This window comes from Panthera pardus, unplaced genomic scaffold (assembly GCF_024362965.1).
Source record: "Panthera pardus isolate Hobbes unplaced genomic scaffold, ASM2436296v1 HiC_scaffold_1, whole genome shotgun sequence".
Classification (NCBI taxonomy): domain Eukaryota; kingdom Metazoa; phylum Chordata; class Mammalia; order Carnivora; family Felidae; genus Panthera; species Panthera pardus.
In genome coordinates, this window is record NW_026526654.1 from 90,590,091 (window position 1) to 90,617,443 (window position 27,353).

The 27,353-nt window shown below is 34.6% G+C and overlaps 1 protein-coding gene across 2 annotated transcripts in view; it reads right to left on the reverse strand.

Annotated features, from left to right (window-relative positions):
* RNF17 (ring finger protein 17) overlaps positions 1–27,353 on the reverse strand; it is a 112,615-nt gene that overhangs the window by 62,101 nt on the left and 23,161 nt on the right. For both annotated transcript variants that reach the window (XM_053901192.1, XM_053901191.1), the window contains exons 7-16: positions 22,480–22,651; positions 20,958–21,034; positions 20,156–20,230; positions 15,244–15,551; positions 14,153–14,242; positions 12,766–12,924; positions 9,910–10,096; positions 8,872–9,040; positions 6,584–6,774; positions 5,525–5,666 (exon numbers count right to left, since the gene is read on the reverse strand). In XM_053901192.1, coding sequence (XP_053757167.1) covers positions 5,525–5,666; positions 6,584–6,774; positions 8,872–9,040; positions 9,910–10,096; positions 12,766–12,924; positions 14,153–14,242; positions 15,244–15,551; positions 20,156–20,230; positions 20,958–21,034; positions 22,480–22,651 — 1,570 coding nt within the window. The remainder of the gene's footprint in view (positions 1–5,524; positions 5,667–6,583; positions 6,775–8,871; positions 9,041–9,909; positions 10,097–12,765; positions 12,925–14,152; positions 14,243–15,243; positions 15,552–20,155; positions 20,231–20,957; positions 21,035–22,479; positions 22,652–27,353) is intronic.

Below are 27,353 nucleotides of genomic sequence, written 5' to 3' on the forward strand. Positions count from 1 at the left end.
ATGAGACAAAAAAGCTAGAAGATATACAAAAAACAAATAGCAAAATGGCAGAAGCCTTTCCAACAGTAGGTACTTTAAATGGATTAAACTCTCCAATTAAAAGGTAGATTTGCAGAATGGATTTTAAATCTTTTTTTTTTGTTTGTTTATTTTTGAGAGAGAAGGAGAGTGCGATTAGGGGAGGGACAGAGATTCCAAAACAGACTCTGTGCTGATAGCCTGTGCTGATAGCATCAGGCTTGATGCGGGGCTTGAAATTATGAACCAGGAGATGGTGATCCGAGCCAAAGTTGGATGCTTAACTGACTGAGCCACCCAGGTGCCCTTACAGAATGGGTTTTTAAAAAATGGTCCAACTATATGCTATCTATAAGATAATCACTTTAGATCCAAAAACATACACTGGTTGAAAGTGAAAAATTAGAAAATGGTATTCCATGCAAACAGTAACCAAAAGAGAGCCAGGGTGGCTACGCTATTACCAGACAAAATAGACTCTAAGTCAGATAATATTACAAGAAACAAAGAATGACATTATACATTGATAAAAGGGTCAATTAACCAATAAGACGTAACAATTACAAATATATATGCACCAAACATCAGAGCCCTCAAATATATGATACAAATATTGACAGAATTGAAGGGAGACAGTTTTTCAATAAAAGGAGACTTAAGTGCTTCATTTTCAAGAACTACAAAGATTATCAAGATGAAAATAGATTACTTGAACAACAGTATAAACCCCTTACACATGAAAGACATATACAGAACATTCAAGCCAACAGAATTTTTCTCAAATGCACATGAAACATTCTCAGGACAGACAATACGTTAGGCAACAAAACAAGCCCTAATAAATTTTAAAATACTGAAAACATACACAGTATCTCTCCTAATCACAGTGGAAGAAGACTAGAAATTAACAGAGAAAAACTGAAAAATTCACAACAAACTTATGGCATGTAGCAAAAGTCGTGCTAAAAGGGAACTTTATAGCTGTAAAATATATACAGTAAAGAAAAGAAAGATCATAAATAACCTAATGATAAACCTTAAGGGAAAAAAAAGGTAAAATAAACCCAAAACTAGCAGAAGGAAGAAAATAATAAAGATTAGAGCCTATATATAAATAAAATAGAAAATAGAGAAACAATGGCTAAAAAAAACAAAATCAAAAGTTGGTTTTTGAAAAATTAACAAAATTCACAAACCACTGACTAAGAAAAAAAAGAAAAATGCAAATTACTAAAGTCAGAAACAAAATGTGTCAATTTGGGGCACTTGGGTGGCTCAGCTGGTTAAGCGTCTGACTTTGGAGCAGGTCTGTGAGTTTCAGCCCCACATCTGGCTCTGTGCTGACAACAGGGAGCCTGGAGCCTGCTTCAGATTCTGTGTCTCCCCTCTCTGCCCCTCCCCCACTCACACCTCTGTCTCTTTCTGTCAAAAGTAAATAAAAACATTAAAAAAACTAAAAAAAAAGAAAATGGGTGAATTGCTACCGATTTTAATAAATAAAAAGCATTATAAGAATCTACTATAATTAGAAACACCTACCAAAACTGAATCATGAATAAATAAAAAAAGCTGAGCAGACTTGTATCTAGCAAGGAGACTGAATCAGTAATCAAAAACTTCCAAATAAAGAAATGCCCTGGATCATATGGCTTCTATGATGAATTCTATCAAACTGATAGTTACCTAAAAGGAGGTGGTTGGGGGGGATGGGTTAAATAGGTGATGGGGGATTAAGGAGAGCACTTGTGAGGAGCACCAGGTGATATATAAGGAAATAATGCATCACTATATTGTACACCTGAAAATAATATTACACTGTAAGCGGAATTAAATAAACACTTAAAAAAATTAATACCATCCCTTCTTGGACTCTTCCAAAAAACTGGGGGGGGGGGGGGGGAATAAACTCATCCTAACTCATTTTAAGAGGCCAACATTACCAGAAACTAAAGCCATACAAAGACATGATAAGAAAACTATAGACCAATACCATTTATAAACACTGATGTAAAAACCCTCAACAAAATACTTACAAAACAAATTCAATGGCATATTAGAAGGATTATATATCATGATCTAGGGGAGATGGATTCCTGGAATGCAATGATGGTTTAAAATACAAAACAAACTAAAACAATGCAAAAGACATTAACAGAATGAAGGAAAAAGAAAGACCATGATCATCTCAGTTGATGCAAAAATTGTATTAAAAAAATTTTTTTTAATGTTTATTTATTTTTGAGAGACAGACAGACAGACAGACAGAGCGTGCGCTGGGGAGGAGCAGAGAGAAACAGGGAGACACAGAATCCAAAACAGGCTCCAGGCTCCAAGCTGTCAGCAGAGAGCCTGATGAAGGGCTCGAATCCACAAACCACCAGATCATGACCTAAGCAGAAGTCAGATCCTTAACCGACTGAGCTACCTAGGTGCCCCAAAAATAGTATTATTACTTTTTTTTAAATTTAAATTCAAGTTAGTTAACATATGGTGTAGTATTAGTATTGGTTTCAGGAGTAGAATTTAGTGATTCATCACTTACATTTAACACCCAGTGCTCATTCCAACAAGTGTCCTCCTTAATGCCCATCACCCATCTAGCCCATCCTCCAACCCTTCTCTCCCTCTCCTCTAACAGGAATTGAAGGAAATTTCTTCAACATCATAAAGGCCATATGAGAAAAACCCACAGATACCATTGTCAATGGTGAAAGACAAAAGCTTTCCCCCTCAGACAGAAGAAAAAGATGCCTGCCTTTTCTACTTGTATTCAACATGATATCAGAACTTCTACCAGAGCCATTAAATAAGAAAGAGAAACAAAAGGCATCCTAACTGTCAGAAGTAAAATAATCTTTTTTGTAGCTGATATAATTTTATATGTACAAAACTCTAAAGAATCCACAAAGAAAACCTGTTAGAAAAAAACTCAGCAAACTTACAAAATATAAAACCAAGACATAAAAATTAGTTATGTTTCTATTTAGCAGTAATAAAAAATCTGAAAATGAAAGTAATAATTCCTTCTACAGTACCATCCAAAAAGATGATACACTTAAGAATAAACTTAGACAAGACACTTGCTGTATATTACACAACAGTGATAAAAGAAATGAAAGAAGACAAAAATAAGAGGAAAGACATCCCACGTTCATGGATTGAAAGACCTAATATTGTTGACAATACCACCCAAAGCAACCTACAATGCAATGCAGTCTCTATCAAAATCTCAGTGATGTTTCAGGCAGAACAGAAAAACCCACCCTAAAAAAGTCATACAGAATCTCAAGGGACCACAAATTGCCAAAACAGTTTTGAAAAAGAACAAAGTTGGAGAACTCACACAGCCCGATTTCAAAACTTGCTATAAAGCTATGGTAATCAAAAAAGTGTGCTACTGGCATAAGAACAGATAGACTGATGGAGTAAATAGAGATCCCAGAAATAAACCTTCACATATATTATGGCTAACTGCATATTGACAAGTATGCCAAGACCATTCAATGGAGAAAAGACCATCTTTTCAACAAACAATGCTGGGAAAACTGGACATCCACATGGAAAATAATGAAATTGGACTCTTCTCTCATATCATACACAAAAGTTCACTCAAAATCAAAGACCTAAGTCTAACAGCTAAAAGTATAAAACTCTTAGAAGAAACCATAAGGGAAAAGCTTTGTAATGTTAGATTCAGCAAAAATTTCTTGACTATGACACTAAAAGCACAGGCAACAAAAGAAAAAAACAGAAAAACTGGATTACCAAATTAAAATTTTTTGTGGATCAAAGAATGCTACCAAGAGAGTAAAATGGCAGCCCACAGAATGGGGAGAAAAATCTGAAAATGATGTATCTGACAAAGGATTAAAATCCATGATGTATAAAGAACTCCTACACCCCAACAACAAAATAATCCAATTCAAAAACGGTCAAAGGACTGGAATAGGTCTTTCTCCAGAGAAAATATACAAATGGCCAATACACACATGGAAAAATGTATTCAACAATCTGAGCCATGTGGAAAATGCAAATCAAATCCATAATGAGATACAATCTATATCCTAAACAGCTATTACTTAAAAAAAAAAAAAGTGTTGGTGAGGATATGGAAAAATTGGAACTCTTATGCATTGCTAATGGAAATATAAAATGGTGCAGCATTGTGGAAAACAGTTTGGCAGTTCTTCAGAAAGACAAACCGAATTATAATATAATTTAGCAATTCCAGACCTAGGTATAAACCCAAAAAAATTGAAAGCAGAGACTCAAACACTAGAACACCCATGTTTATAGCGGCATTATTCACAATAGCCAAAAGGTTGAAACAATCCAAGTGTCCATCAACATATGAATGTATAAACAAAATGTAGTATATACATACATTGAAATATTATTCAGTCATGAAAAGGAATGAAATTCTGATACGTTATAACATGTAAACATTATGCTAAGTGAAACAGATAAATTCATAAAGAAAGTAGGACAAGTTATCAGAGGCTGGGGGTGGGGAAGAAAAATGGGGAGTTATTGTTTAAGGGTTACTGAGCTATTTGGGATGGTGAAACAGTTCTGGAGATGAATAATGGCAACAGCTGCACGACACTTGGAGTACTTAATGGTACTGAACCATACATTAATGGTTAAAATAGTTAATTTTATATATGTTTTACCTCAATTTAAATATAAGACACTAAAAAAAATTCAATAAAAGAAATGTATGCAAGTCCTAACTTAGGGCCAAATAAGGCGACTTCCACAACTTATCTGGGGAGCCCGCAGAACATGGTACAGGGTTTAAGAGGACAGGTTCTGAATGAAGCTACACTACCCAGTCTAATCCTGGCTCCACCTTTCTGTAGCTGTGTGACCTCAGGCAAGTTGCTTCATCCTTTTGGTCAGAATCTCCAATCTAGACGAAAATACTAGTGTCTTTCTCACAGGATTGTTATAAAGATTAATGAGTTATTCACTTATTACTGCCCTTAGAATGAGTTAATTCATATGAAGCACTGACACAAAGAGATTAATAATGATGACTCATTGTTAGTAGCTAGCTAAACAAACCATCAATCCACATTCAAAATTAAATATGAATGGCTTTGATATGAATTTATTTTGGTGTTCAAATTCAGAAAATTACCTAGTAATAATTAGTAAATTCTCAGATGTTCACAGTCAGAAACAGGTTTTATCATAGTATTTTGATGACAGTTCTACGTGCTTTCCTATTGCCCAGATTTCATAAGGTAGCAAGAAACACATATATTAGGTATCCTTCACTGTCCTTTCCTTCTATATTTCACTAATTTGCATGATTAAGAGTTTCTTAAATTACTACGAATCATGAGAATTTCTTGTTTAAAGCTGCAGCTAAGAAACTTAAATTTACAGAATGTTGGTATTGGATTGTTCTAAAAGTCATACTAGGTACTCATTTCCCTTATACATTGCTACTTAAAATTTGAAAAAAATACTTGGTCTCTAAGGAATACTAAATACTTACCAACTGAAGATAGAAATCAGTAGGACTATTTATATGACAAACCATAACTGAAACATCTGTCATTTCTTTAGGCAAAACAGGTGGGTGATAATGTAAAGTCATATTTTTTTCAGAGTGGCTTCTTGGTGATTGTGACCTAAACCTAATCGAAAGCACAATCAAAGCATAAGCAAGAACCATTTTCTTCAAAGAATCTCTTCTCTTAGCAACTTGGTCTGAAGAAAAGACTTGTGCATATACTTATTTATCTACCAAGAGTATTCCCTTTCCAATTTCTCTTTTAATACATTTCTTGGTATTGTCTCCAATTATCAAACTAGGTTAAATAAGATGTCAAGTCTCCAAAGTCAACAATTGACCTTCAATTTTGTGTTGGAACATTTTTGAGCCAGGCCTGTTTCTTCTACTCAGATTCAAGGATTGTCCTCTTTTGAACAAAAACAAAACAAAACAAAAAACAGTTTCTCATCTTTCAGTTACATTGATAACCACAGTTCATAGTAGCACCCAGGCCAGCTGAGGGTCTCCGTGGGCCCCCTCCAGCTCTAATACTACTCTTATTTCTCTACAATGAAACCTACTTGGGTCACTTCCAGAGTCATCTCCCCACTCGGACAAAAAGTTAGTATCTTCCACTATCTCTCTCAGTCGTCCTACTTTGTTCATCAGTGATGGGGGTGGGGGAAGAAACTTGAAGTATCTATTTTAGATTCAGACATTAAATACAGAGTGGGTGATCATGAACTTACTCTAAAGGGTAGAAAATTTAAGTCAGGCACTGTTAAACTGTAATTCTTAAAACCCTAGGGGAGCTGTCTGTGAAGTTATCAGGAGTCTAAAATTTGTTTCAGTTTCTACAATTTCTATTTTGAGTTGTAAATGAGTTTTAATTTATTAAATTATCTGAATGTCATTTTCTGACAACTAAGAAAACTAATAGCGTTTTTTTTAATCTCTTAATGTTCACTTTGGAGTCAGTCCATAGTTTTTAAAGGTAAATTCTGCTATTCCAATTTATAACTATAATCTCAAAAGTATTTGTTTTAATAAGTTACCTACCTTGCTAATTCCATAAAAACTAATGCATCTCTAAGAGACACAGGCATATCACTGCTTATTTGATTTGTTGGTGGTTTCTGCAGGTCTACAATAAGCACACCATCTTCTTCTCTAAAAACTTTCATTAAAACAGCCTTGTTATTTACCATTTTCAAAAATTCTACTTTAGCTTCTTCTCCCCAGCCTTCATTCTGTGGAAAAAGTAAAATTCCGATGTACTTAGTAATTATAATTAGTGCTAATGGTACAATACTCTGGATTTATCTTTGGTTTTGTTTTGTTTGGATTTGGCTTTATACAACCAAAGACTGCAAACTTGAGCAAAGGGACTCAACCATAGACACTAAACAACAGCTATGGTCACAAACCCAAGGTCGGTGCTTATGTATGCACAATATATGGATTTGTGTGTGTGTGTGTGTGTGTGTGTGTGTGTGTGTGTGTGTATGTGTGTGTGTGTGTATGAGCTCTATGCTCAATATGGGGCTTGAACTCACGACCCCAAGATCAAGAGTCACATGTTCTGAGCCAGCCAGGTGCCCCTAGACCTTTGATTTTATGAACAGTCTCAAGGTGTCCATAAGCTATTGTACTTTAGAATTTAGTTTCACCTCTGAATATTAATACGAAGATTATAAATATTCTAAAATAAAACAAGTATTGCATAGTTTTTTTTCTCTTAAATGACAAATTCAAAAGGTAATTTTGAAAGTATAATGGGAGCCATGTAATGCAATCAAGATATCTGTAATCATCAGTTAACTGAGTTTCCGTTAACTAGGAATATAGGAGGTACATGCTACTTAAACAGTAAGGATAAGTATTCACTCATTTAAAAAAATTTTAAGTTGATCTTTGAATCTTTAAGTCCCCCCCACCATACCTAAAGTAAATTTTAAGAGTTAAAACTATACATTTCTGGTGTTAAGTTCTTTATAGATTTTAAATATTAATCCCTTATCAGATACATTATTTGCAAATATCTTCTCCCATTCAACAGGCTGCCTTTTCGTTTTGTTCATGGCTTCCTTTATTGTGCAAAAGTTTTTTATTTTGGTGTAGTTCCAAATATGTTATTTTTGCTTTTGTTTCCTTTGCCTGAGGAGACATATCTAGAAAAATGGTACTCTGGCCAATGTCAAAGAAATTACTATGTTTTATTTAGGACTTTTATGGCTTCAGGTCTCATATTTAGGAATTTAATTCATTTTGTGTTTCTTTTTGTGCATGGTATGAGAAAATGGTCCAGTTTCCCAGCACCATTTATTGAAGAGACGGTCTTTTCCCCATTGTATATCCTTGCCTCATTGGTCATAGATTAATTGATCTTATAAGCATGGGCTTATTTCTGGGTTCTCTATTCTGTTCCATTACTATTTTGATTAGTATAGCTTTGTAGTATATTTTGAAATCTGGAATTGTGATACCTCCAGCAGAGCTGTTGAATCGCTCTGTTGTATACCTGAAACTAATGTAACTGTGTGTGCCAACTGTGCTCAAATTTTGAAAAAGCTACATGTTTCTTAAAAAATAAAACCTCTTTCTAAAGGTTATAAAATTAAAGCCAACTCAGAAAGTGCCAAAAATTACAAAAGACAAAATTTAAACCAATTTTACCATTTTGAGGAAAACACCACGTGTGATATATTTCCTTTTACTTTTTATTTATTCATTCTTCCAAATATATGTTGAATGCCTACTATGTGCTAGGTAATCTGCTATGTGCTGGGAATACAATGATGGGCAAAGACACAGACTCCTGCTTTCATAGATTTCATAATAATGTAACAGTTTAACATATATTCTTACACACAATTCCTGTGTGAGTTGTTGAGTCTTGCTGGGGAATAGACAATGCAAGTAAATATGCAAGTACTTATGCTTAAATATTTATGAAATTTTTCCTAAATACTGCAAAGTAATATGCGATATGGGCTACAACTAAGGAAAAAAGTGCCACAAAAATAGTAAAGAAATGGAAACTCACACTACACTATATTTAAAAATTTTTCTCTCCACATCTGACTCAAATTTAGTGGTTTATTTGGATATTTCATCTATCATTCCATGCATATATGCTTATTCAACTCAATTTCCCACTAAGAATATTTCTAATTATGGAACCTGAAGTTCATTTCCTTTTTTACTGGCACTGATAGTTTATTATGCAAAATGTATTTACAAGACAATTGGTGCCTCGAACTTACACTTTGCAATCTGACTGGTAATACATAGCTAAAATTGGAATATTTAGCCCCCAAAGAAGAAATAATTTAAGTCTCACTTACCGAATTCTGTGGAACAATGTCTTTCAATGAGCATGGCAGTGCTAACGGCTGGATGTCTTTCAGCAGGTCTTCAATATACGGTTCAGACTTCCTAAGAACTAGGCATAAGTCATTTATTACTATATGCTGCTCAGCAGTGTGTTCTGATCTTGCGTGGATATCACCAACTCTAGAAGAATTCAAGTGGTATTTATTGAAAATAATACTTGAAACACAAATTTGCTTTCCTCCATAAAAGGTATGCATTTCTTTTTTTAAAAATATAATTTACTGTCAAAACAGGTATGCATTTCTAAGGATAGTCTCCTTAAGCTGAATCTTCCAGAAAGTTATATTCTGATTCATACTTACTGCATAGCTTTAACCTAGTTTTTATAAGTACAGACATTGATTTTTCTCTATAGAATTAAATCTCAATTGACTTAATCTGAATTGTCTTTCATATTTCTATTTGGCTTAAATTTAAAGGGGATAATGATGTCCTCAAACAGAAATCTATTTATTTATAAAGCTATGACCATTAGATAGTGACCATTTTATAGTTAATAGTGGTCCTTACTAACATTTTCAGTTTTATTTTTATTTTATCATTTTTGTTTTATTTTCCTAGAAGACTGAGAGAAATATTTTTGAATACCTACGGTTAGACACTATGCCACTTCAATATGCACTGATAAAATTATAGAAGTCTGATTTAAAATTTTACTGAGTCATCCTGCAGCTAATTGTAATACTTTATTTAAAGGAAATACTTGTGTGCATCATTCCCTGTTTTGAAGCAACACAGAAAAGTACTTAAGTTTGGGTGACACCAAAAATCTCCTTTTACTGGCTCCTCACCTAGTAATATTGATAAATGATAATACTTCACTAATTTAGTAATTAGTAAAACAAATTATAGAGCCAAATTATATGCCTTAGAAGTGAAGAATGATAAATTACTCCTCTCTATCCCCATTTTCAATTTCCTTTATTCTTTAGTATCCCACCCCCATGATCAACAGGCCAGAAACATGTAACAACTATAAAACATCATACCCCGTAACAATTAGGACTTCAGAATTTCCAAAATCTACCATGAATATTTGTATTAGTGCAACTTCACGGACTGAGAATTTGGTTGGACTACAAAATTTTCTATTTTCACTTTCTATTGGAATTAATTCAGTGATAGTTCCTCGACACCACATTCCATTTTCAATACTGTTGACAAATATTCTTGCACCTAAATAATGAGGAAGACAAATCATTATCAGTATTTATGGAGAAAAATACCTAATAAGCTCTAACTTACGAACACATATATCAGTTTCATCACGAAGAAATCTTAATTGATTTATTTACTGAGGACATATACATGTCAGGTGCTATGAAAAAAATAAAGGTAGTATACTGTGACAGTTTCTGTTATATAGCTAAATAGGGAGCTAAAAACAAGGTTAGCAGTCTCTTATTGAAGACCTATGTTTTATGAACTATACCAAAGATGAATGAGACCATCCTGCCATCAAGAAGCTCAAGAAAGAAAAAAAGATGGGCAAATGACTGTACTTACAACAATAAAAATTTTCTATCCATGCGTGTGCACACATAGACGTACAGATATATAAATGCTGAAATCTGTAAAATACTTTGGGAGCATAAAGGAAGAAACAATTACCTTCTCTTGATAAAGAGGAATGAAAGTAAAGAAACAATGAAAGGTAGTATGTGACATGCCAAAATTAAATACACACTGGGAGTTCAGAGAAGGGGAAGATGAACCAAGGACATAGCAGCAGAGGAAGACCTTAGGGAGAGATCAGATGAATTACAAATTAATAACCAGGAAAAAAGGTCAAGAAAGAAGGAGGCCTGAATCTGAATGCTCACTATGATCTCAGTGATGTTCTCAGTACATTACGTTTGGATTTACTTACTCCACACAACAACCCTACGGAGATGGTGGCAAAGAGGTAGGAGGAGAATCCAGGTAGTCTTAGAGTCCATCCTCTTAACAACTAAGTTACCTATTGGAGATAAACTGGTAGATCTGACCACTGATTATATACAGAGGGATCCTGTATAATCCCCTCTGGACATGCTAATAAAAATAGGATAGTTGAGAGGCACATTAGGGCAACATTTTAATTTTAGTTCTAACCAAAATGTTTATTTGGCCTAAAGATTATCATCAACCTTTCTCTTATGTCGATGTACCACGTAACCAATTATTTTGGCTTAAAGATTATCATCAACGTTTCTCTTATGTCGATATACTACATAACCAATTATTCTTAGTTTTAAACTATACACTATTAAACCATTCTTTTAAGTTTATTTATTCATTTACTTTCAGAGAGAGAAAGATAAGGCACATGCATGAGAGGGAGAGAGGGAGAGAGGGAGAGAGGGAGAGAGGGAGAGAGGGAGAGAGGGAGAGAGGGAGAGAGGGAGAGAGAGAGAGAGAGAGAAAATCCCTGCACTAGTGCAGAGCCTGATGTGGGGCTCGAACTCCCGAACCATGAGATCATGACCTGAGCTGAAATCAGGAGTTAGACACTTAACTGACTGAGCCATCCAGGAGCCCCAAACCATTCTTTTTTGATAGGTAAGTTAAAAGACTATTGAAGACATTTGTTGTCCTTTGCAGTGAAGAGCATATGTAGGAAAAAGGAACAAAAGGATATCCTCCTGAAGTATCATTTCACATTTCTTCCCTTATCACTCATTACTCAAAATATAGGTACTTAAGTCATGCAAATTTATTTGCCTTGAAATAATAATTGTCCTTAATTGAAAACAATGAATGAGTTTTTGGCTTTTTTAGAAAATTTTCTGAATCTAAGCTGAACTCTTTCGGACATGTATTAAATTTTAGAGAATTACTTGTAGCCATAAAAGTTAAGTTTAATACAACATTTCTTTCTTCTTAGATACTTAACAGTTAAAAGTTATCTAAAGTTAAAAATTACTATTAATTTTTGTCAGAAGTATACGATAATCCTAATTTTTGAATATTCTGAGAAGCTACACAGATAAGCTGAGAGTTAGTCACACTTTTAAAGTACTATATAACTAAACAGGTAATACTTTTTGGTATTATACATAGGCATTGATTGCTATTAATAGATGGTTTTCTCACTCTGTTAGTAAATCAAACAAATAATAGCTTCGTCTTATTATAATCAAATTTAGTCAATGTATTATAAGGAAAACATCTGCAATAAGACCCTAAATTATGGCAAATTACACAAACCCTCAGTGTGGGTACCCTCAAAATATACTACCCTCTGTGGGTCCTAGGAAACAGGTACCGGTGTTCTCCTGCATCTCATTTAAGTGCTTAATGACATCCTCAATATTCACATGTGGACAGCAAGGGACTAATAGCCACAGTACAAGGAATCGTGTTAGAGGCCAATTTTCCCTGGAGACAGGGAAGCAAACTACATAACCTGCGACGGGCTTTGTAATTTAAAAAAATAACTCCTTTCACTCTGTAATTGAGATTTTATATATACTTCACTCAGCAGTCAATATTTAGCTAACTTACCTAAATAAAATTATATCACTACAAAACTTTTAAGTTTGAGAGAGAGCCAAAGAGAGCACAAATAGCAGAAGGGCAGAAAGAGAGGGAGAGAGAGAAACCCAAGCAGGCTCTGCACTGTCAACGCAGAGCCTGACACAGGGCTCGATCACACAGACTGTGAGATCCTGACCTGAGCCGAAATCAAGAGTCAGACACTCAACTGACTAAGCCATCCAGGCACCCCTCTTATAAAACTTTCATGCTTCTGGAACAAATCTGTATTATAAAAGGTCTATAAGGGTTAGCCTATAAGGGTTGGCCAAATACTATATAATATTTACATAAACTTGATATTTTAGCTTGGAGTAATATTTCATTACCTAGCTCCAAAAGGTCTGAAGGATCAAGGTGTAAACTCTTATTGCAAAACTGATCGACCTTCTTTTCCAGTACTGTTGCATCTTTAATTTGTGAATACTTCCGGACATAAAAGTGGCAAGGATGTATTACATGGCTTACAAAAACTAGCTCTGGAGAACCTAGATAAGAATATTTAACCCATGTTAACAAATCATAAGTTAGGAATGAATTCACAAAAACTGAATGCAATATCCTCTAAAAGAATATTAAGTGTCTTGTGGCATTGAAAACTCTAGAATACTTAAGCCCCACAAAAAGAAGTCCAAACCCAAAATAGTAACTAGACTGATAAAGTTCCCACTATCAACATTAAATCCTTTAGCATAACCTGAACTGCAACTATTTTATTTTACATGCCAGGTATGTTAAGTGGAATTGTAGTTCATGTGGTGGTTAGATGCTGAAGTCAAGATATGCTATAACTCTATCATATTACAACAAAACATCAGTTTATTTATGGATATTTTGGAACTCAGAACTCCATTGATATTAAATAGACTTCTTGCATATCCCAAAAAATCCTGTTTATACTATATCCAAAGAACTAATAATTAGCTCATAGATACTCTGAATCACAAATCTTACCTGGCTAGAAAGGGGTGAAAAAACATCTGGGCAAAACCAAATACTAAGCACCATTTAGGGGAAGAGATATATGTTTTGGTGGAAGCTGGGGGTGGTAGTGAGGGTAGAATAAAAGAAAAAAATATTCTGTATACAGCAGTAATGAAGCCAAGTGTAGCTACTGAAAAGATGTTCAGAATATAATGTTACAAAAAAAAAAAAAAAAGGAATTAAAAGAACAGAACAGTGTGCACGGTGTGCTATGTTTTTGTATAAAAACAAGTTAGAAAAACAATATATGTGTATTTGTATATGCATAAAGAAACTGTGGAAGGGAAAGAAGGACCGAATGAAATGGGAACAGTTAGGTAAAAATTTCACAGTATTTTAATATATAATTTTTGAACAATGTAGATGTTTCATTTAGTAAAAATGTTTAAAACTCAAAAACTAGGAGGAGTGGAATTGGAGACAGTCAAGTATAGACAGATGATAAAAACTGAACAAATGGATCACTTTAACTATCCAATACAGATCACAAAGAATAATATCCATATTGAATATGGGGTAAAGAGATAAATATGTGTAACTGGGGAGACAGTTGACAGAAGTGTTATAAATTTCAGAAACATTTTTGCCAATAACAGCCAAAACCTTTAATATTCAAAAGGAAGAAGTTTTAGTTGATAGTAATATTCATTTTACTCACTGCCTTCATACTATGTAAGAGTTACTTTACGTACAGCAAACTCCACAACATCAAGTTCAGAGTTGTTAAAGTACCTGCTTTTAATCCAAAAGCGGAAGATGATTTTTTCTGAAAAGGCTTTTTTGGATCTCTAGGTGTTTCCACAAGATAATCTGTCAAGCGTGCTTCATCAAAATAGGAAATAAAGGCAATTGTACTAGTTTTATTAAGTTGACAATGGTATACTACTGTTTAAAAAGCTGTACTTGAATTGGCAAAATACTGGAATGGTAAGACTCCTTGTTATCAGTAGGTAAAGTCATAATAGATTTCTTAAATCACTGAGATTTCAGTGATAATAATACAATGGAAACAACTGAAAACATGCTCCTCCTTTTTTTTTTTTTTTCATTCAAAATGTCATTCTGCAGAATCAACCAATGAAACAGACTGAGAAGTGATGGATAACAGATCTCTTAACTCACTGAGATTTCAGTGATAAAAATACAATGGAAACAACTGAAAACATGTTCCCCCCCAACCCCCCCACCCCCCGCTTTTTCATTCAAAATGTCATTCTGTAGAATCAACCAATGAAACAGACTGGGAAGTGGTGGGTGGAAGAGAACTAAAATGGAACTTGAAAATGGTCCTTAAGAAGACCAGTAATATAACTACACAGTAGTAGTAGTTAATGGGGAGAATACAACAGTGTAAATCTAATCAAAGTATTATGATACATTGAAATGTTACAAAATAGATGCTATTATATTCATGACAGGTTTTATTTCAGATTATGTAACAGGTTATATCTTTAAAAATTTTTTTATAACATTATATCTCAGAACAAAGATTTAGGAGAAGCTATTCTTTAAGGACAAAGACATGAGATCGTTTCTACAAGTATCTTCATTTTTTATATAAGGTTTATGTGTAGAACACCAAAAAGTCAAATACTTCAATTAAACCAAACATTAAATTAACATCTTAGAGTTTAGATTATTGCATTAAAAATAAAAATTATCCTAACTCTGGAAAATGTGAAAGCAGGGACAAGGAATCAATGGATGTTAACTCATAATGAAGGAGGTATAAGATAACAGCACTATGTTTCTATTAAGTATAGGGACTAATTTTGTTTCTAATTACAGACACATTGTTTCCTTGCTTTTGTATTTTCACTCACTTTCCAGGTTTTCTTCAATAATTTCTTCAATTATCACATCAGGGCTAGATCCCATCTGAGGCAGAATAGTAATGGTTTTAGGGGATGGTGTTGCAACAACCTCTTTCTGTGGCTGGAAATCTTCTGCTTCTAAATGCACATCATTGGTTTCCCATTGCAAAGAACATGGTGGGGCTTCATTAGTTAGGAAAGACACATCAATCTTTTTCTTTTCTTGTGATGGGTATGTATCATGACAAGAAAATTCCTTTTTATGATTATATTGCTTTTGAATATTCTGTTCCATTTCATTTTCTTGGGGATTACGTCTGTTTAAAAAATAGACAAGTATTAAGAACACTTGTGATGAGCACTGAGTGTTGTAAGTATGTGATAGATCACTAAATTCTGTACCAGAAACCAGTATTACATTGCATGTTAACTAACTGGAATAAATAAAAGTTTGGAGGAAAAAAATACATAGGCATATGGCTACTTTAAATTGTTTCATAAATTTTTTATATCTACATTCAAGTCATTTCCTATTCACATGACAGTTAATAAGGTGACACATATAGGAGTGTCTGGGTGGCTCAGTCAGTTGAGCAGCCAACTCCTGGTTTGGCTCAGGTCATTATCTTGTGGTTCATGAGTTTGAGCCCCACATCAGGCTCTGTGCTGGCTGTGTGGAGCCTACTTGGGATTCTTTCTGTCTCCCTCCCCTGCTCATGCTCTCTCTCTCAAAATAAATAAACTTAAAAAAATACCATGACACATATAAAAAGGTAAAGCTGTATAGGTGCCTCAGAAGTATCTTTTACATAGCCTTACTGATGTATAATTTGCATAACATGAAACTCAATCATCTTTACTAAATTTACAGTTGCGCAACCATCACCATAATCTAATTTTAGAACATTTTAATCTAATTTTAGAACCCAGAAGGAACTTTTGCCCATTCCCAGCCCTAAGCAAACCTAAGGTTTTTTTTTTTTTAATATGAAATTTATTGTCAAATTCGGTTCCATACAACACCCAGTGCTCATCCCAACAGGTGCCCTCCTCAATGCCCAGCACCCACCCTCAATTCCCTCCCACCCCCCATCAACCCTCAGCTTATTCTCAGTTTTTAAAAGAAACCTAGGGGTTTTAAAAGGTCAACAAGAGGTATAATCAATGAGAAGCTGAAGGAAAAAGTTGATACAGTCATGTCATAATTTTTTAGTCCTAAAAAACAGTGAATATAGGCTTAAAAAATCATTTTGATTTGGCTTAGCTGTTTGATTTTAAATTATGGTTATTTCTTCTAACTCCTTAGCTTAAAAATAAAGTATAGGAAACAGTGAAGGGTACAATCCTGAACAGATCATTAGAAATCTCCACCTAGCCTAAAAACCACCTTTAGTCTGAACCCTTAGGGAGGTATTATTTGGTAGCCACTAACCTACAGCTAATCGTTTATATGGTTGACTCCATGTTTTTCTATCTTCTTCACATATCCACATAGATTTCGGCTATCAAATCTACAAGTATAGAAATTCTATCAAAGAAATGAGATGGAGTCTCAAAAAGCTTGTCTTTTAGTTAACCCATTACGAATTTAGCTTCATCACAGATCATCACTGAGAAAACATTTTAGGGCTGGAAGCAGATTGTGTTCTACATGGAAGACTACCTGACTGTGAAGACGGGCAAGGAGATCTTTGGCACCATTGGCATGTGGCCCAATGCCAAGAATAATCGCGACCTGGACTTCACCATCAATCTGGACTTCAAGGGCCAGCTGTGCGAGCTGTCCTGCTCCACTGACTACCGGATGTGCTGGGGCAGCATCCGGCTTCTGCCACCCTGGCCGGGCTGGCCCTGCACGGGCCCAGGGGCTGCGGCATTCTTAGGCAGTTTGGGGGCTCCCTCTTCCTTTCCTTCCCTCTCTCAGAAGGGGGTTTTAGGGGCCTGGGCTGGGAGGAGGGGGCACATCGTGACTGTGTTTTTCGCAACTTATGTTTTGATATGGTTGCATTTATGCCAATAAATCCTCAGCTGGGATGGGTAAATAAATAAATAAATGGCATTTTAGGGGTGCCTGGGTGGCTCAGTCGGTTAAGCGCTGGACTCTGGTTTCAGCTCAGGTCATGGTCTCATGGTTCATGAGTTTGAGCCCTGCGTTGGGCTCTGGGCTGACAGCACAAAAGCTGCCTGAGATTCTCTCTCTCCCTCTCTCTCTGCCCCTCCTCTGCTCTGTCTCTCAAAATAAATAAACTTAAAAGTAATTTTTTTAAATAAAAAAATAAAAAGCATTTTAGAAACAAGAACTAACAAGGCCAATTAGATTCAGCAATGACACATTATCTGTTTCTTCCAACAAAAGGTATGCTTTGAATACACGTTGAATTCAAAAGATATGTATATCTGAGGATATGTATATGTACACAACTTTGCAAACCACACATTCCTTTTTATAACAACTCTCATTTGACCTGGGATATTTAACACTGTCCACCAAGTCCAGTCTCAAACTCCTCCTTTGACTTCTAGAGCACCACTTGCTCCCATTGGTTCTTCAACCTCTGCCTACTCCTTCTCAATCTTGTTTTGTTTTGTTTTTGCAGGTTGCCCTTTTTCAGTTTTAAAATTTAATATTTTTCCAAGGTACTGTCCTTGACTTATGTCAGTACCTACTCTTACTGGGCAAACCCATTGTTTAATTACCACCTGTAATAAGTAGAAGCAGATTACAGTGTACTTTCTCTTAAAACAAGGAAAAAATTTAAGACTACTCTGAATTAAATTTAAAATCAAAACAAGATATATGCAGACTCTTAAAGAGACAGAATAGCTTTTGATACTAAAAATGTTCAACAGTGACAATATTCAAGTTATGGAAATATCTAGAAGAATGTATTCATTGCAAAGACTGATGATTATCCATGGAAGCACAAAAGTAAGGTCACAGACAAATATGGTACAGGGCTCCACACCTGGGGAAAGATGCCCTGAGCCCAAGGACTGGCACTCTAGACCTCTGGCAGGGTCTTTCCTCTGAGGTAAGAAATGTGCTATCTAAGCCTAATGCTACTAAGCTACTTGATTAATCTTTTCCCCTTTATTTCAAACAAGACTGCAAACAAAGAAATTTTTGATAATTTCGCTTCTTATGCCTGTCTGGACTAGAAAAGGATCCCAACACAAGTATCCTAGTCCCTGTGGCAATTGTATTTGTCCATTAAGTTAATAAACTAGCATTCTGGCTGAACTGGCATTCAGTTTTGTGAATTTGGCTTACAGGAGTTTACCTGGCTTAAAGCAGATCTGCTCATGTCTGTTCCTGACCTTTTAACACTGTGGGCTAAACTCTAGAAGGTAATGAATGTGATGCTTCCTGAGGGATGATTTCCCCTGGACACATAACACTTAAAATTGAATGAACTTATTTTCTTTTGGTGGGTTTCTAAACCATCTGTATTCTGACTAATCCTAAACCTAGAATCAAGTTCAAGACCTCTTCTTAAGTTTTAGCACATGCAGCTAACTGCTCTCTGGACATTTTCCCCCATACATCTCATCAACAACAGTAACTCAATATGTCTACTATCCCCAACTCCCAAATTTTCTTCTTGTAGTCCCAATCTTGGTGAATACCAATCCATCAACTTAATCACCAAAGCCAGGCCTGTAAAGGATGCTTCTCTTTCCCTCATTTATCACACTCAAACAATAAGTTTTATCAATTTTCCCTACTTAGCATTTGTCATATCTATTGCTCTCTAGTGATACTACCTATGTTTGGTTTCTCATCATTTGCTGAGACTATTGATACAATAGCCCCACTGATCCTTCAGCCTCTAGCCTCATACTCCTTTCCAAATAATCCTCTAAATAGCCACCAAAGTTATCTTTTTAAAACTCAAACTAATTATTTTATTTTCATGTTGAAATCATCTTTTAGTGGTTTTCAACTGTCTATAGCTGTGCTGTCCAATAGAACTTTCCATGATAATGCAAGTGTGGGACTGTCCAACATGGTAGCTACTAACCACAAGTGGCTACTACTGAGCACCTGAAATGTGCTAGTACAATTAAGGAATCCAATTTTTCAATTTTTTTTTAAGTAATCTCTACGATCAACGTGAGGCTCAAACTCATGACCCCAAGATCAAGAGTCACATGCTCTACCGACTGAGCCAGCCAGGCACCCCTCCAATTTTTTCTTTTAACTTTGTTTTAATTAATTTGTGCTTAAATTTAAATGGGCACATGTGGTTAATGGATACCATATTGGATAACATGGATGTGGAAAAAAAAGTCCAAACTGCTGCACAGCATACAAAGTCTTCAGGATTTAGCTTATATGTATCGTCTACCAAGTGAAATTATATATGCAGTTCCCTGAATGTAGTATGTTATCTCACTGACCATACCTTTCTTTCTGTTATGATGCATCCCTCCTTTTTGACTGCCTTTCCAATTGTTAGTCATTTTTCATAGATAAAATTTTCCTTTTCCCAAATCGATTGTTACCACCAAAAATGGACCATTCCTTTCCTTTGCATCTCCATTAAATTCTGTATATATTACTATCATAGCAATTATTCACTTTATTGTTTACATATGTCATCCTCTACTTATTGTAACTTCTCTGACATATATAATGTTTAGCATGTTAGTGCTTAGAACAAAATCAGTGTTCAATCCTGTCTGAACGAATGAATCTCAAAGATAACTTTCACATATATATCATTTAATACTGATTCCAGGTCGTTTCATTCTTAAATATCTCACACAGAATTTAATGGATAGAAACCGTTGCCCTTTATATTATTTTACAGCTTTTGAATCATACGTACAACACATCAATTTTCCTGTCTCTTAGGTAATTTTTCTGTCTCTTAGACTCTATCAGATATTAATGGCATGTTGCCATTCTTATACTTACTTTGTTAAGCTCTCAAATTCAATCTTTCCCATATTGTTGAACATACAGATGATCTCACTACAATTCATATTCAACCTGAAATAAAACACTAGCATGTAAGTAAATGTTCTAATCCAAGTTTATTACTTTCTCTAAAAGTCAGCTGAACTGAACCATTACTTTCTATAAAAGTAAACTATTACTTCCTATACTTTTACTATTACTTTCTATAAAAGTCAGTTGCTGACATTAAACTCTAAAAGACAGAACATTTTTAAATGCTCTAATACAAATTTGTTACTTTCTTTAAAAGTCAGTTGCTGACATTAAAAACCCTAAAAGACAACAATTTTTTTCTTTTTCCTTTTTTTATATTTAATTTTTAAAATTTACATCTAAGTTAGTTAGCATATAGTGCAACAATGATTTCAGGAGTAGATTCCTTAATGTCCCTTACCCATTTAGCCCATCTCCCCTCCCACAAGCCCTCCAGTAACCCTCTGTTTGTTCTCCATATTTAAGAGTCTGTTTTGTTCCCCTCCCTGTTTTTATATTATTTTTGCTTCCTTTCCCTTGTGTTCATCTATTCTGTGTCTTAAAGTCCTCATATGAGTATTATGCTAAGCGAAATTAGTCAGAGAAAGACAAATATCATATAACAATTTTTTTCTAATGTATAAGTTACTATTACATTATATGGTTGTTAATTTGGGAAACATTTGTGACCCAAATTTCAATTTATAATTGCTTGCTATTTAATAAATCTAGGCTCTAGTACATTTTATACTTAATTGTTATGTTCTCCTGAGTTATAACTTCTTACCTGGGAGAATTCCTTAGTTTTAGAGTGCTAACTTTTAACAATTCACTCTCAAATGTTAATTTCAAAGTACGGATAATCTAGAATCAGAAGAGAAGTGTTACTCAGATGTGAAATTTTTAAAAAATAATTATCGTTAAAACAAATTAAGATTTTAGAATTAAAACTATATCCTTTAATAAGTGTTTTACTAATTAATGTGTTCAAGGTTTGATTTTAGGCATCCAATGAGAGCAAATCAAGTGTTTATGAATTTTTTCCCTAACGAAATTTAAAATCTTTTAGATATAAATAACAGATAACAACAAAAGACAGTAGTTAACAAATAGAATATAGTTATGTAATCACAGAAAATTCTGATCAGATTCACTCTGCACCTGCACTGCTATCCTCAAATGTCTTTTTTGCCTCATCTTCTTAATGAATCTAACTAGGGAGAGACCAAATCTTATCACTTTTTTACACCTCCTAATGCCTCATGTGTAATACAACTGGAGAGAGGCCTGACCAAGTAAGATGGTGGCAAACTCTTCACCCTTCACTTATAGACTTTGAAGGCAGATAAACCAATGGCTTCTATTTTATACCTCAGTTCTTCCCAAACACATGCTTATCTGTGGGAAATGAGGCCATGAGGATTCAAAGACAATAGAGTAGGATCTATATCCAAAGAGAGCAAGGTAGAACTCAGAAAAAAAGATCAATGGTTAACCCTGTCTTGTCAAACAATCTCATCAGAAACATGTTTTTATTTTTGCCCAACTATGCTCCCTAGGCACCTGGATAGATGACAGGACGTACTGGACACACCCTGTCTCTTGACCTGCATATTTGGAGAGGCAGGAAGAAGGGGGAAAAACCCTGAATGAGATCTTTAAGTTAAATTTTATCTTAGAGAGAGAGAAAGCAAGCAGAGCATGAGTGAGGGAGAAGGGGAGAGAGGGAGGGAGGGAGAGAGGGAGGGAGGGAGGGAGGGAGAGAGAGAGAGAGACTTTTTTTTTTTTTTTTGAGAGACAGAGAGACAGACACTCTTAAGCAGGCTCCATGCTCAGCACAGAGCCCAATGCAGGGCTTGAGACTGTGACCCTGGGATCATGACCTGAGCCCAAATCAAGAGTCAGACGCTCAACTGCCACCAGGCGTCTTTTGAATTAAGTTTTTACGAGCTGACAGACATATCTAAATTCATATCATGAAAAGAAAAACGAGTCCCATTAAGTTTGCTGCCCTTATATATCCTCATTTTTTATTCAAATGTCTTAGGAACATCAATTTTCAACTCAATGTCACCCTACTTGCTTTCGGATTGTGTGTTATAAAGACCTTACTGAACCATTTCCCTAACTGGTAAATAACAAAAGGCTAAATAAATTAATGTTTGTCTTAGAATTCAAACTAAGAATTGAGGCCAAATAAATTAGGATAATCTAAAAATATATTCTTCTTAAGTCTTAAATGGTATATTCCAAAGCATGTAAAATAATACACTTCAGAAATAATTTATATTATGATCTATTAAAATTACCTGATTCAGGTCACAATAAGTCCTTAAAGAAGGTGCTGATTTTAACTCTCTTGCTATCTTCATAGCTGCAGCCAAATCATTTTTTTTCTCTTCAATGTAGCTTTTAGCCATTATTACATTTGACAGATAATCATCTGTATTTCTTACTACTTCTTCACACAGGTTCTTTTTCCTTCATATAAGATCCCAAAATTATTTTACAGCATTTTATAAATATGCATATGAAAGTAAGTCTATAGTACGTGAGTAGTAACAAAAGGGTAATTTCACTAGTTTATGAACATGGTAAATGAGGCATTCAATTCAACTGAAATGTATTACAATTGAAAACTATGTATGGATAACTACAGAAAAAGCAGGATATAATTATCATGTCACAGAATTACAGAAGACAGACCCGAGATGATTCTACCTAAAAGAGAAATCCTATCTTGTAATCACTTGTGCCATTTCAAAGACCCATTTGTATTCATTTCTCAAAAGTGATGTGCCTTCACATTTTAAAATTTCCATCAACACACACATAACACATATACAATAAGATTTTATTTTTTTATTTTTTTAAATGTTTATTTATTTTTGAAAGAGAGAGAGCATGAGTGGGAGGAAGAACAGAGACAGAGGAAGACACAGAAATCGGAAGCAGGCTCCAGGCTCTGAGCTGTCAGCACAGAACCTGACACAGGGCTCCAACCCACGAGCTATCAAAGAAAAGCTCTGGGCCAGATGGCTGCACTGGTGAATTCTACGAAAAATTTAAAGAATTAACAACAATCCTCCTCAAACCCTTCCAAAAAATTGAAGGGGTGGGAACACTTTCTAACTTATTCTAAGAGGCCAGCATTATCAAAGCCATATGCAGACACTACAAGAAAACTACAAATATGATTTTGATTATTATATGCAAAATCCTCAACAAAATATTAGCAAATTGAATTCAGCAGCATATTAAAAGGAGAATACATCATGACCAAGTGAGATTTATTCCTACATTGCACAGATGATTCAACACATGAAAATCAACTAATGTTAATACCACAACATTAATACCACAGCAGAAAGAAGTGAAAATCCCTACATGATCCCCTCAATCGATGCAGAAAAAGGATGACATAGGGACACCTGGGGGGCTCAGTTGGTTAAACGTCCAACTTCAGCTCAGGCCATGATCTTGCGGTTTGTGAGTTCGAGACCTGCGTCAGGCTCTGTGCTGACAGCTCAGAGCCTGGAGCCTGCTTCGGATTCTGTGTCTCCCCCTCTCTCTGTCCCTCCCATGCTCATGCTCTGTCTCTCTCTGTCTCTTGATAATAAATAAGCGTTAAAAAAATTTAGAAAAAGGATGACATATTTCAACACCCTTTCATTATAAAAACACTAAAAGAAACAGGAATTGAGGGAGATTACATCAACGTAAAGGCTATATATGAAAAACCCACAGCTAACATTACACTAGTTAGAGAAAAAGCTGTCAGTTCTTCACTAAGATCAGAAACAAGATCAGGATGTGTTTTGGCCAATGCTATTTAACATATTATTGTTACGTTCTAGCCAGAGTAGTTAGGCAAAAAATAAATAAAAGACACCCAAATTGAAAAGAAGTTTAAATTATCTATTTTTGCACATGACATGATTTTGTATGTACAAAACCCTAAAGAGGCCATACATATACTAGCAGGGCTGATAAATGAATTTAGCAAAGATGTAGGCTACAAAATCAACACACAAAAACTAGACACATTTCTATACATTAACAGTCTGAAAAGCAAATTAAGAAAACAATTCCTTTAACACAAAACACAAAAGAATATAGTTAGGAATAAACAGACAAGGAGGGAACAGTCTGTACACTTATACACTATGCTAGATTACTGAAAGAAATGAAAGAAGACAAAAATAAGAGGAAAGACATCCCACATTCATGGATTGGAAGACCTAATATTGTTGACAATACCACCCAAAGCAATCTACAATGCAATGCAGTCTCTATCAAAATCTCAGTGATGTTTCAGGCAGAACAGAAAAACCCACCCTAAAAAAGTCATACGGAATCTCAAGGGACCACAAATTGCCAAAATAGTTTTGAAAAAGAACAAAGTTGGAGAACTCACACAACCCGATTTCAAAACTTGCTACAAAGCTATGGTAATCAAAAAAGTGTGCTACTGGCATAATAACAGACAGACTGATGGAACAGAGATCCCAGAAATAAACCCTCACAAGATACGGTTAACTGAGTACTGACAAGCATGCCAAGACATTCAACAGAGAAAAAACCGTCTTTTCAACAAATGGTGCTGAGAAAAGACATCCACATGGAAAAGAATGAAATTGGACCCTTCTCTCATACCATACACAAAAGTTCACTCAAAATCAATCAAAGACTAAGTGTAACAGCTAAAACTGTAAAATTCTTAGAAGAAAACATAGGGCAAAAGCTTCGTAACATTAGATTCAGTGATGATTTCTTAGATAGGACACCAAAAGCACAGGCAACAAAAGAAAAAAATAAATAGAACTTTATCAATAACTTTCATGAAAAGGCAAAGAGTGAAAAGGCAATCCACAGAATGGGAAAAAAGTCTCTGAAAACGACAGATCTGATACAGGATTAATATCATTAATGTATAAAGAACTCCTACAACCCAACAACCCAACAACAAAATAAATAATCCAGTCCAAAAAAAGAACCTGAATAGACTTTTCTTCAAAAAAGATATATAAATGAGGAATAAATACGCACATGAAAAAATACTCAACATAACCAACCAGTCATGAGGAAAATGCAAAAAACCCACAAGATTAGTGTTTCATATTCATTAGGATATGATTATTAAAAAAACCCAGAAAACAACATTGTTGGTGAGGAAACTGGAACCCCATGTACTACTGGTGGGAATGTAAAATGTATAGCTACAGTGGAAAACTTTGGTGTTTCCTCAAAAAGTTAAACATAAAATTATCATATGGCACTAAACTGGACATTAAAAAATGACTAACAAGGTAATCTTTGTTATGTATATTTTCCACCATAAAAAAGTGTAAAATGCATGCACATGACTTGTAACTTAAATGTTATAATTAACGACCACATGTGATATCGATAATACCAATATGGCAGACTAAAGAAATCAACCTATTTCATTCATAGTATATTGAAGACTATGTCCGAGGCATCCTAATGGGATTAAAAAAAAAGAAAAAAGCACTAAGAGCCATGGACAAATACTGTTACTAATTATATTACTTTTGGCATGTTGAAACTTTTATGATCCTATTTCTTGAATTGAAAAATGTGATTAAAAATTGGAGGCACCTAGGTGGCTCAGTTGTTTAAGCATCTGACTCTTGGTTTTGGTTCAGGTCATGATCTCGGCTCAGGTGGTGATCTCTGTTTGTGGGATCAAGCCCCATGTTGGGCTCTGCTCTCACAGGGTGAAGCCTGCTTGGGATTCTCTCTCTCTCTCTCTCTCTCTCTCTCTGCCCCTCCCCTGTTCATGCTTTCTCTCTCAAAATGAATAAATGAACATTTTAAAAAATTAAAAAAAAAAGAAAAATGTGATTAAAAATTATTAAAGATCAGTATTTTTGTATCCTTTGGATAAATACTTAGGAGTGCAATTGCTGAGCCATAGGGTAGTTCTGTCTTTATCTTTCCAATTTGAAGGGGCACATGAACTCCAATATTTATAGCAGCACTTCAACAATAGCCAAATTACAGAAAGCCCAAATGTCCATCAACTAATGAATAAAGAAAATGTATTATGTATACATATATATATATATACACATATATATATACACATATATATATACACATATATATATATACACATATATATATACACATATATATATATACACACATATATATATACACACACACACATATATATATATATATATATATATATATATATACGTATACACACGTATACATACACATGGGTGCATCATATATATATACACAATACCACCATATATATATATATATATATATATATATATATATATATATATACCACCCTATATATATATGTGTGTGTGTGTGTGTGTGTGTGTGTGTGTGTGTGTGTATGTGTACACATACACGGAATGTTAGGCATCAAAAAGAATGAAATCTTGCCATTTGCAACAACATGGATGGAGCTAGAGTGTATTATGCTAAGTGAAATAAGTCACAGAAAGACAAATAATATATGATTTCACCATATGATTTTGTTAAGAAACAGATGAACATAGGGGAAGGGAAGGAAAAATAAGATAAAAATAGATGGAGGCAAATAAGACTTAACTATAGAGAACAAACTGAAGGTTGCTGGAGGTAGGGGGTATGGGCTAAATGGGTAATAGGCATTAAGGAGAGCACTTGGGATGAGCACTGGGTGAAGAATCACTAAATTCCACTTCTGAAACCAAAACTACATTATATGATAACTAAGTTGAATTTAAATAAAATTTTGAAAGAAAAAAATTAAAGATCATGTATATCAGAGTTTTTAAAGTGATGGATATGTAACTGTGTGGTATGTCTAGAAATGAGTGTTAGTATTACTTTCTCTGATGCAAATAAACAATGAAAAATGATAGAATGATGTAGAAGAAAAAGCATGTTTGCATTTTTCAAGTAAGCAAAATTCTGCAACATGGATTCAGATTTTTAAAATAATTTTCCGTGCTGCTTTAAGAAAGAAGCTTATTTAAGTTAGCTTTAGAACCAGATGGCAAATAGCCAAAAAGTTTTTAAAATGTACAAATTGTTCTTTGTTTTCAAGTTGTAGACATCAACCTGTAGGAATCACCCATTACCTTCCAAACTCATTCAAAAGTTACTCATTACTTCAATTTATACAAAGAAATAAAGTGACAAGCTAATG